The sequence below is a fragment of the Cuculus canorus genome, chromosome 9 (assembly GCF_017976375.1).
Source record: "Cuculus canorus isolate bCucCan1 chromosome 9, bCucCan1.pri, whole genome shotgun sequence".
NCBI classification, from domain to species: domain Eukaryota; kingdom Metazoa; phylum Chordata; class Aves; order Cuculiformes; family Cuculidae; genus Cuculus; species Cuculus canorus.
Window position 1 is genome coordinate 25,908,939 of NC_071409.1, and position 12,179 is coordinate 25,921,117.

Genomic DNA, 12,179 nt, shown 5'->3' on the forward strand with positions numbered 1-12,179 from the left:
TATGTATCAAAAGCAATCGGATCAAACTGTTGTATCCAGGGTTTGATTCTGGGTTTTTTATTCCTTTTGTCTTGTACATGAAAAAAAAAATATATAAATGGACATAAATATTTCAGATGCAGATTGGTTTATTAAATTGTTTCCTTTTTTTCTTTGGAGCATCTTAGTATGTGCTTCCCAGGGAACTGTATAACGCTGCTTGGAATAAAGAGACAGACATGCTGTTCTGTGCAAAAGGCATACATTTTGAATTAAATGATCAGCACTTGGCAAATGAAATGGGTTATTTTACCATTATGGTTCGGTTTATTAATCATTATGGCTGTTAGCGATAGTTACAGTTTCACTCACAAGCACACCTGAAATAACAACAGACTGGTTTTAAACAAGAAGAAAATACAAAGCTTTAGAAACATATATAAAAAACAGGAGGTTCTTAAATTGCATTGGGATAACCATAAGCGTTTGTCGTCGTTTGCGTGGTTGCTGGTTACACCATGGCTGGCGTAGAAGCTGTGATGAGGGAATTAAAGTTGGACTGAGCCAGGCAATGAGCGTTCAAGACTAGATTGGTGTCAGAAAGCATCCTTCGCTCTTGGCTGAGCGATGTCTTCTGCTTTGTGTCTGCTGCTTCCTAATTTGAGAAACAAACCTTTTGCAAAGGGTTGATGGTTCGATAATGCATCGTTCCCCGACGATGTGGTTAATGTGTCAGCTTGTTGCAGCCTGTGCGTTGGAGACGGTCAATAAAGAGAGCTCCAACTGTACACAATGCCGTGCGGGGCACCAGTTTTGCCAGACTGAAGCTGAAATGCCTGGGGTCGAAGTCGCACATCCATGCTTCGCATCTTATAATCTGCATTGTTAAATAACCCGTGTGTTTCTGTCTGTAAACACAGCTAAAACAATGCCTTACAATGCTCTCAGCACCCCAGTAAACCAGTCACCAAGCGGCTGGTTTTTATGGGTGAATAATGATATTTCCGGTAACATGGACATCTCTGAAGTTTTACAAACGCTACTACTATTTTCCCTTTCGGCTACGAGGATGTCTGTGTCTGTGTTACGGTTGACATTTGTACGCACTACAACTGAGTGTGGTGTTCCAGTTGGCCAGGACTGACGAGATCAGGTTGTACATTTTCAGTTCTCTGTTTGTGCTTCCTCTCTTGCCATCACCTTCCTGACCCTGTCATGGTCCTCTCTTTTTACCTGTGACTTCTTTCCCAGGAGTACCGCTGGTCCATGATACCTTTCTCTGTTATGAGATCGGTCTCTCTCCGTGATTTTACTGGACACTTTGCTCAGTAAAAACACGGAGAGCCATCTCCAGTTACTGCAGAGCTGACACCGGTGTGTGCAAAGTGTGGTTCTCTTGAAATTAAACGCTTGGGGAGAGCCTCAGATGTTAACCAGAACTGAATGGATTGAGGAACACTCTTATTTAAATTGCTAAATCAACTGAGTTGCTGTTTCCAGTTCATTTGTGCTTGTTCAACACGCTCAAGGCCAAGGTGCAAATGCAGCTCAGATCAGACGAAACGTGTGCCTTGTCTCGTTATCTGCTATATCTCAGCTCATGTTAGAAATTCACCCTGTAGCTGGACAGCCTTGAAGCGTTGACTCACGAGGCACCTGTTGTTTTTGGTTTTAGCTATCATAGCTTCCTGATTATATTTTTTATCCCACGTCTCCCACAAAGTTTCCTGCATTCTGTTTATTAATTTATCAAGACTGTACCCTATGCCGTTACCCATCCTTTCTCTGAACGCTGATGAGAAGCATTCCGTGTTCCCAAAGGCTTCATATAAATAAACCAAGACAAATGGGAGATGAGGTGGAGGACAGCTGCTAACCCCAGATGAAAGAATAGATGTGAGATGGTTGCATCAGTGGGTGGTGGAATGAAGGGTCCTCTCAAACTGCCCAGCAATGCGGTAGAACAGGTGGGAGAGACAACTGTTTCTAAAGAGGGGGCTTATAATTTCTGTTATCATCTTGCACACTCTGTCACTGAGGCCGCTTTGCTTTTATTACTGTAACTCTTGGTACCTAGGATTGAGCTCTTTAGCATTTTTTGCATATTGCTCACCAGCTTTTGGTGCTTCTGAATGCTTTGAGTTCTTCAGTGTAGATAGAGGGCATCAACTGTGTTTTCCGAAAGCACAGACCGCAGAATCGTTATTTCAGTTGGAAGATGTTTAAAGAGGAGATGTGGCACCTGCGTTTGTGATCTAGAAGCCTTGAGGCGTTCCGTCTGGCAAGTTGGTCTGTGAAAATTTGTTTGGGGAATTTCTGAAGAAGTGTATCAGGTGATCTGAATCCCTCAAACTTTTCCAATCTCTCTTATTTCCTGCTTGATTTCTATGGTGTCTGAGATGGCTCCGAATGCCTCAGACCAGGGATTTACAGCAGTTTCGGCTGTTGCTTTGGCCCTGTCCCTCCTGGCACAGCAGCACAGCTGAACACACCCATCAGGAAAAGAGACTTCACCCTGGGGTTCATCGATCTCTTTTGTAACAGAGACTCTTTACAGAGAGCATTTTAATCAGGCAGATCTGGAAGAGAGAAGTCCTCACTTTTCCACGTAACGTAAAAATGGACTCAAGGAAGTTGAGACTTGTGATATTTCCCCTCAAAAGAAAATAGACACAACTGCATTATGACTGAGCTTGTCCCAGCAGCACTTGGTGATCCCCAGGAAAAGTGGCTCAAGAGAGAAAATATTTTGCCTGACAATACCCTCTTTGTAAATGGAAGTTATTTTACAAAAACAGATAGGAATGTGAGAGTTTTATTTCGCTTATTTTATTCTGTGATGAGGACTTTTGAGAAGGCCGGAAAGGGAGTCAGGGCTTCATAACATTATTGAGGGGAAGTGCCCTTCATTCTCATCTTCTTAGCCAGGGATGATGCATCTTAGGGCTGCTTTGTGGAACGGGTGCAAAAGGGAGCCTCCCAAGATAAGGAGGGTTGTCTGCAATACTCCTGTTCTTTAGACAGTTCCGTCACCCTGGAAGAATGAAAACATGGAGGTAATTTAATAGAATCAAAGAATCATAGAATAGTTTGGGTTGGAAGGGACCTTGAAGCCCATCCAATCCCACCCCTGCCATGGGCAGGGACACTTCCCACTGGATCAGGGGCTCCAAGGCTCATCCAACCTGGCCTGGAACCCCTCCAGGGATGGGGCAGCCACCCCTGCTCTGGGCACCCTGGGCCAGGGCCTCCTCACCCTCATCATGAAGGAATTCCTCCTTATGTCTATTCTAAATCTGCCCCTCTCCAGTTTATACCCATTGTCCCTCATCCTATCACTACAAACCTTTGTACCTAGTCCCTCCCCAGCTTTATAGTAAGCATTCTTGTAATTCAGTGGCTGCTATTTCTGCCGAATAAACGACATCCATACGAGCTGAGATGGTATTTTCAGTGCCTTGGCCACACTGTGAGGTTTCAGCTGTACTTCAGGAAACATAATGATGGCACTGAACGAAGGCCAGGTTAATTTTCCAGACTCTCAGCTATCTTGGTGGGTATGTAATGATCATCAGAACACAAAATAATGAAAGAAAACCATTGGTTGCTCACCCCACAACATCCGCAGCATTTGCAGTCCCCACAGATTGTTCCGAAGAGGCCATTCACCACTTGAATGCCGCAGAGCACTACTTGGATCCCACTCATGATGAGCAGCAAGGAGAAGAGGGTCAGGTTCCACGGGATGATGTTTTCAGGTGACTGACATAAGTCCCACAGTGTGTGGTTAGAGAGGTAATTCCTGGAGGAGAACAGAAGAGTTTGAAGAAGAAGACATTAGCTTGCAGAGAGGGGCTCTGTGCTGGCTGACAAGTTGTGGCTGTCGTGACGCTTTCTTAGCTTCAATATTGTGAGAAAGAATTCCTATTGTCATACTGCTGCTACATACCTAGAATGTGATTTTCTTTGAGTTTCTAGATCAATTGAAACAATAGATTTGAAAAGACAAGGCCTCAACAGGGAACAATCGGAGGTGAGTGTATGTTGGGTACAACTGAATGTTTTCTCATATTTGGGGTAGAAGAGATCTTAGCCAAGCATGAGCCAAACAGGTGTTTGTCCATGCCGGTATCTTCTGTTGAAGGAATTCTTGCTCCTGAAGTTGTGGTTCTTCACTGAATGAAGGGGTGCCTACATCTGGCTGTGTGTGATACACCACAAAGGTTTCCTTGCAGGGTCTCCTTGGGAGTGGGCACCTCCTGTAGCTCCTTCTGTAGCAGAAACCCAGGCACGGGGCAGGTGGGTGTGTGGTTGTGGGGGAGGTGTCTACACCTAAATATTTGTCTTGATAAATTATATTACATATAATGAAAATAAACCAAGTGAATTTATCAAAACAATACGATAAGAATGGATGAACTCAGTTTTCCTATCCAAACTTCACATGCTAGAGGATCGGTCACCTCCTGCCCACTGAGAAGAAGAGAACAACCTTTGCTGCTCGGGGTGCCTTGTCTGAAGAACAGCAGGATTAGGTAAAACTATTTTTTATCACTTTTATCTTCATGTTTTGATTTAATAGTGAACTGCTTAACTGCTCACTGTATTTCCTCTGTGTATTCGTAATGCTGTTTTGTTTGCATTCTTGTCTACGCGATTCCTCAACTGTAACCAAAATTATGTTTGAGACAGAGCCAATTTTTCCCCATGATCGCAGAATCAGAGCGAAGCAGTTGGTTTCCCACCCTGCCTGGCCCGTAAACAAACCATGTGTAACGCATAACACCAAACATCTTCTTTTCAACTCGAACTATAGATTTGTGGTGTATTATGCAAGAAACGCTGCTAGGTCACTTGAGAGCATTAAAGATTCTCAGGTGATGGGGGATTTACTGCACCCCTCGTCCATCTGTCGTGCTCTCCTTGGTAACACATCATAACCTTTGTTCCGTTGGATCTTGGCTGACTGGTTGCTGGGGCTTCGTGTTCCTCACACCACCTCTCTGAAAGTGATAGACACACCTCAGAGCAAAGGCGTTTGAGCTGCAGAGGGTGAGGAACAGACAGCTTCCATAGCCAAGACAAAATGACACCTTGATACTAATTATCTGAATACTGTCAGATGTCAATATAGGATGTCACTGCTCCTCATCTGAAGGAGCTACCAGAAAGCTGGGGAGGGACTGTTGACAAAGGCTGTTGTAGTGATAGGACGAGGGGCAATGGGTATAAACTGGAGAGGGGCAGATTTAGACTGGACATGAGGAGGAATTTCTTCGTGATGAGAGTGAGGAGGCCCTGGCCCAGGGTGCCCAGAGCAGCGGTGGCTGCCCCATCCCTGGAGGGGTTCCAGGGCAGGTTGGATGGGCCTTGGAGACCCTGATCCAGTGGGAGGTGTCCCTGCCCATGGCAGGGGTGGCACTGGATGATCTTTAAGGTCCCTTCCAACCCAAACTATTCTATGATCTAGGTGGAATTTATCCCTGTATACTGCTTATCATCCCAAGTGTAATCTAGAAGAGATAAAGAGATTCTGTATTTTAGACAAACTGTAATTCCCACTTTTGTACAGTTGATTTGGAAGTTAAATCACGTCACAAATGTAAAACACATAATAACTTTTTTTTATGATTCTTTTGTCTTACCCATTATCGAAAGGATAAGTCCACTCTTTTCCAGTGAAACATTTAGGGCCTTTGTTTAGAGCTATTGCTGATGAAACAAAGCAGTATCCGGCTCCCAAAACTCCAACTACAGCAAATATTATTGAGGAAAACATCTGATGAAGAGAAAAATAATGTTATTTTTGTTCTTGTTTAAACAATGAAATGCACCTTATTAATGTGAATATACATTCCTTAAATTCAGCTCTTAATTGTGAAAACTAATTCTGAACAGCTAAAATACATTTGTTTCCAATTACATACTAAATGTAGAACACATATCAACACTCATTTTTGAGAAGCTATAAGAAAATTAGCACCATTTGCCTGAAGATGAAAGGGGTCGATGTGGACACAGTAGATGGCACTCCTCCCCTTTGGATGGCAGTTATCTGATGGACTTTGTTATTGTTCAAGGTCCTGGGTTTCACTGAAGTGAATGTCTCTCTCAAGGTTATAAGCAAGGCTGAAGTCATCTTGGAGCACTCAAGGCATTAAAACCAAAAATCTACAGTACTCTTTACAAGTTAGCTTTGATATCTTTGTCATATTTGGAACAAGCAATTACATATTTCCTTCCTGAGTCTCCCTTTTAGGTTTCATATTCGCATACTTTTATCTCCTCACAGGTCGTTGTCATCATTAGCCCTAACAGTGCGCTTGGAGTGGATTGGAATGGATGCCTTTATTGTTCTGGATTTCCATTACAACATTTTCACGTATACTGACACATAATTAAATAATGGCTTTAAATGGGAGGGGGGAAGATTTAGATTAGACATTTGGAAGAAATTCTTTGCAATGAGGGTAGCCAGGGAAGCGGTGGCTGCCCCATCCCTGGAGAGGTTCCAGGCCAGGTTGGATGGGCCTTGGAGCCCCTGATCCAGTGGGAGGTGTCCCTGCCCATGGCAGGGGTGGGACTGGATGGTCTTCAAGGTCCCTTCCAACCCAAACTATTCTATGATTCTACGATAATCCAAAAGCTAATGCCCTGCTTGAATTCTGAATTACTTGTAGCCTTAACGGTTTGTAGGTAGAGGTATTGTCTTTTTTTGGATCAAAATTATATAGGTGGAGGAAAAAAAAAACCCAATGTACTTTCAGGGCTGTGAGCTTTTATTCATGAGACTCTTGCCTGGAGTATTGACATGCATTTTTGTGTTGATATATCGGATGGGGCTAACTTAAATGTTATGTTTATGCAGTAGACACCATAATAGACAAGAATAGTCATGCTAGTAGGTGGGAACAAATTCCGTTCCCAGCAAGGCCAGCACGACTCTTGTAGCACCATCTTGGACATGGTTTAATGGCAGATAGGAATGGTTGGACTCAATGATCTAAGAGGTCTTTTCCAGCTTAGTGATTCTATGATTCCATGTATTTGGTACTTGCAACAGCGTTAATACTCCCCGTCTCTCTGTCAGCTGCAGTCAAACATGAGGTGGGAAGGTTCTGTGCTGCAGGACGGAGGTCGCTGCCTGGGCACACCCTGCAGAGAGGGCTGAGCTTCCCCCCAGCAGCCTCCCACCGGGACCACCACGCGCCCCGTGCCGCTGCCTTTGCCCAACAGCAAAGCAGTCCTCGTTTGGTTCTTGCTGAGCTACTCGTGGTCCTCAAAACTACACTGAGATGTGCTCAGTGCTAACAGAAAATTGATAATGTAGTGTGGTAATGACAAATATGTGGATCCGTTTCCCGCCTCTCAAAGTTCTGCCTGTTTTGTGGGGGTTGCATGAAGGCAGCACCAAAGAGAGGGGATATAAGGAAGGCTCCTTGTTAATCTGACAGCTGTAATTCTTGCCCTATCTGATTTCTCCTTTTTTTTTTTCTCAATTGAAAACCTGTTTGTTTGTAAAAAAAAGTGTAATGATCCACTTGAGCCAAACTATTTCTTTCAAAAGGACAGACTTTCCTAGTAAAAATGCATTTATTTTTTTCTCTAATCTCATTTTTAAACTAAAGTGCTTGAAATATTTACTAATCTCTGAAGGCTTCCACTTGAAACTTTTCACTTCTAGTGAGGAAGGAAGCGATAAATTCCAAGCAGAGCCTGGTCTGCCTGGCTTTAAGCAGGAGGTGGGATAAGGCGACCTCCTGAGGTCTCTTCCAGCCTGAAATTTCCTATGAACCTAGTGAGATCCTCCCAGCCCATTGTGTGTCTGCAGTCCGTTGGGAATGTTATGCTCACCTGCCAGAATAATTTTTAAAACCGCCCACAAAAAGTGAAGAGAGAACTGTTGTGCTCTGCAAAACAGAGTGTAGATCTTTCAGAAAACAGTATCGATTGTGGCAGCGACTGTAGATAACTTGTGATGGCAAAATACAGCAAGGCAGCGCCGTTCTGGCACCCGTTATGACATCAAAGGCATAAAACCAGTTTTGCAGCCCGTTATTTCCACCTTCCCTCACTCAGATAATCAGCAGGGCTTTGTGTCCTGCCCTCTGGACAGCATCTCACTTACCGCAAACCTCTTTCCACAGCTCTCATTACCACAGCATCCACAGCAATCATTGTTCTTAAGGCCCAAAAATACCAAGGCAGGGAACAACATCTGCCAACAACAGAAATACAGTTTGAATTGGGATGTATTCCAGTTACATTTGCTTTTAAATACAACAGTTCTATTCCCCCCCCCCCCCCCCCTTATCACTAAGGTTGCAACTTTGATCTTTGAGGTCTCTTCCAACCCAAACCGTTCTATGAAAACTGTCGGATGATTTGTAACTTGTTTATCAAGGGAGAATTTGCAATGTTGGAACCTGCCTTTGCGGCAGAGAGGAAATTCAACAGTGCAAAGTCATGGTGTGGGCTGGGGGGAAAGGTGGGGATGTCTGAATTTATCTACTCACCGCTACACCAGATCCCAAGATCCCTGCGAAGTACCAGACCTCATCTGTAATATGTAGATGGTCATCAAGCACTTTTCCTCCAGGGAAGAATAACAAGATGTTAGCGAGGGTACAAAGCACAGCCAGAGGGAGAAGAACGGTTCCCAGGCACTTGGCACAACCTCCTGTGCACATGATTTTGTAAAGAAATGGCAAACGCAATCAAAGGCAGAGGAAAAATCTCTCAAATGTTCTCAGAGCTGCTTAAAAAAAAAAAAGGAGCTTCTCGGAGTGCTTTATGAAATCCAGTTTCTGCTGTGCCTGTAGAGGAGCTGAGCCTGTTGAACGCTCCCTTCGGAGATGTTGCTGCGGTCTATCAGAAGGGCAGCGCGCCGGTTATTTATACGTTCGCAGCCGTGATGTCAATTTTCTGAGCGTCCGTAAATGAAATTACGTTCAGTGCAGCCTCATTTTACTATGACAACCAATAACCTCTGTTAATATTTTACTCCTGCGGATGAGACACTTCATTATCTGGGCTCAGGTCAGGGGTAGATAGCTGCCTTAGTTTCTAGATCACCATTTTCACAACACACAAACTACAAAATGCTCGTTTGTAAGGACTGGCGTGAAAACACTTAACAAACCAGGTGGTGTTGGTAACGGTTGTGTGTGATGGGAAATTCTAATGAATTTTCTTTTCTTTGGGAAAGTTGAGCTAGTCAAGTATTTCTTCTCTACGAGGGTGGGGGGGCCTTGGCCCAGATTGCCCAGGGAAGTTGTGGATGTTCCCTCCTTGGAGGTGTTCAAGGCCAGGTTGGATGGGGCTTGGAGTCCCTGAGCCTATGGGAGGTGTCCCTGCCCATGGCAGGGGTGGCACTGGATGGGCTTTAAGGTCCCTTCCAACCCAAACCATTCTATGATTCTATGACTTTGAATAGGTGTTCTTTGTCCAGGACAGGCATCAGAGCTACAGGAATAGTCCTGTGAGAAAGAAATAGTGGAGTTTCCCATGAGCCATGGGGTGGCACCTGCGAGTGAGTAAGAAATTGTCTTATATTTTTAAGTGCAAACACTGCAATTCTTATATAAAAGGCACAAACCCCAATTCTGGTTCTGTTTACAGTAGCGTAGACTCTGCTGGAGCATGACACGAGCTGCAGTTCAGCCTCTGCTGCTCCTCAGGTTGAGGAAAAGCTCAGGTTTGGCTGCTGAGGTTTGGAGCTAGATGATCTTCAAGATCCTGTCCAAGCTGTCAAACCCAAAATGTTGTTCTATGATACGGTTCCTCTGGGCCGGTTTCAGCACTGAAAACTCCACGATGCATTCCAGAAGTGCTGAGCAGCGAAACTGAGATTTCAGAATCAAACAGACATGAGAAATAAATAAACTCAAGATTTTTGTAATCTATGTGATTACATAAGAGAAATCTGAACTACTATTGTGCAGTTGAGGGTGAGGGGGTAGTAACTGTGGACTGCAGTGCTCCACGTCCTTGATGACGTGTGATAGATGCAATTCCATCGTCATCCCTGTATGAACCTGAGAATTCCATGTATTTTGAGATGAATAAGTTTCCACTTTGCACAAAGAGTAAAGCTCAAAGAAATTTCATTCCAATTTGAAATAAGCCTTCTTTTAAAGATGCTTGAGGCTTTGTTTTGATCCCGGTAGTGGATCTCTGCTGAATCTTCAAAGACAGGCATCCCAGAAACATCTACAATTTTACCTTGTATGACCACAAAATCCCATGAAGTACAAATCCATTTCTTTTCCACCCAAGCTTATCTAGAATCGCAGTAGAAATCGATCAGGTTCCTGTAGGGATGTATTTCACACTCCAAGACTTTGTGAACAGTCCCTCCTCAGCTTTCTTGTAGCCCTTCAGGTACTGGAAAGTTGCTATAAGGTCTCCTCGGAGCCTTCTCTTCTCCAGGCAGAACAACCCCAACTCTCTCAGCCTGTCTTCGTATGGGAAGTGCTCCAGCCTTTGGATCATCCCTGTGCCCTTCTCTGGACCCGTTCCAACAGCTCCATCTCCTTCTTATGGTAGGGGTTCCAGAACTGGACACAATACTCCAGATGAGGCCTCACAAGAGAGGAACAGAGGGGCAGAATCCCCTCCCTCGTGTAGGTAGGAATTTATTTACTCTGGTAGGATCATGTCCTTTTGTTTCATGACCTGTCTGCTGGGCGCTGACTTTGTACGGTGCCATTGCACTTTGGCGTGAAACAGCTTTTATGAATGACACACGAGAGTGAGAGATGAACGTTTTGTGGTTCATTTAGCGACACACATCTGACGTGCCTGTGTCATTCATTCAGCTACAGCACATGGGGGTCTCCAAGGGAATTACATAGAAGATTTTGTGTCTAATGGTGGTGTTTGCAGGTGGATAAAATTTGCCAGTAAGCACAGTTCAGTGACAATAGCTCTCATTTGGCATTCTGCCTTTAACAAGAACCTGACTCAAAGCTTGCAGGAGGCAACTTTCTGTTGGATACGTACATATAGGAGATGAAAACAGATGAGTTTGGATGAGTTTTTTTGGTTACTAACTAGTTGATAAGTTATTTCTATTACAGTTGCATATTCACAGTCCAAATTCTTCTTACACGTCATAGATGGTTCTGTAATTGCAACAGCAGATAAACCAGATGAGGCATTATAGACTGACAAAGATATGCATCCGCAAACCTGACAAAGTTCTTGGGTTGCAGCAGAATGAGTTAGAAATGCTCTCATTTTTAACAGCCCTCTTCACTGAAATGCTGTCATATGATGAAGATGAATCAAGACCTCATTGTGTCTTCCATAGACAGTATTTTGACATTACGGCATATGCTACCTTTTAGGGTGACACACACAAGTTTTGGGTTAAAAGGAGAATGTTTCATATCATATGAACTTAAGCTCATTCAGTAAAGAATGGCAAGAAATTATTGTCACCACTGCCAAAATAATCATATGCATTCTTTTGGGTGTTAAGAAGACCAGAGGATGGTTCCTTTCCAAGGACCACTCCTAGGAACAAACACATCCATAGTTCTGATGTCTGTGTTGCAGAGAGGACTCATGATTCCTCGGGAAATCACACCACTTTACTGTGTATAAAGACTTTTTTCAGGTATATAGTGAGACAAATTTTGAGTGGCTTCTCAAGTTTGCGGCATGAATGAAAGCCCCAGGTCCTTGGTGTGAAGAGCAGAGCCAGCGGAACAGCCTGGACAGTGACAGCGGCTGTTCCCACTGGGCTGGAAGATCTCTGTCAAGAACAGTGCTTTCAGTGGTGTTGGCACAGGCAGTTTAGGAGGAGCCCGTAACCAATGATTCATCAAACAGTTTCTTGGAGTTGTGTGTGTTTGTTTTTCTCGTGTCACCGTGATTCCTCTCTTAGCCATTTCACTAGCGAGGGCTGTGAGCAAGATAAGCTGCTTGATGTACATTTGGGAATTGGGGGCCTGAAGTGTCCCACTCTGCTCAGCCAGAGCTGTTACCTCTGTCCGGTCTCGGAGCTGCCTGCTGACGGCTGCTTTGCTCTGTGTCGCATCCAGCCCGGGAGCTGGACATAGTGGTGCTCCTCCTCGTCGAGCAGACACTGTTGGATGCTCCTAAATGCCCTCCTGATGGGCTCCTAAAGCGGAGAGGAACATCTGGTCCCATGGGCGCAAAAACCATGTGTGTGTTTGACAGCTGAGGAGGAC

General features: G+C 44.3%; 1 protein-coding gene across 1 annotated transcript; it reads right to left on the reverse strand.

Annotated features, from left to right (window-relative positions):
• Nucleotides 1-94: 94 nt before the first annotated feature.
• TM4SF4 (transmembrane 4 L six family member 4) lies at nt 95-8,863 on the reverse strand. Its single transcript, XM_009567697.2, has 5 exons — nt 8,496-8,863; nt 8,108-8,197; nt 5,625-5,758; nt 3,592-3,781; nt 95-3,013 (listed from the first exon to the last, which is right to left on the reverse strand). The coding sequence occupies exons 1-5, from the start codon at nt 8,667-8,669 to the stop codon at nt 2,996-2,998; spliced, it is 606 nt and encodes a 201-aa protein (XP_009565992.1). The 5' UTR covers nt 8,670-8,863; the 3' UTR covers nt 95-2,995.
• Nucleotides 8,864-12,179: the final 3,316 nt, after the last annotated feature.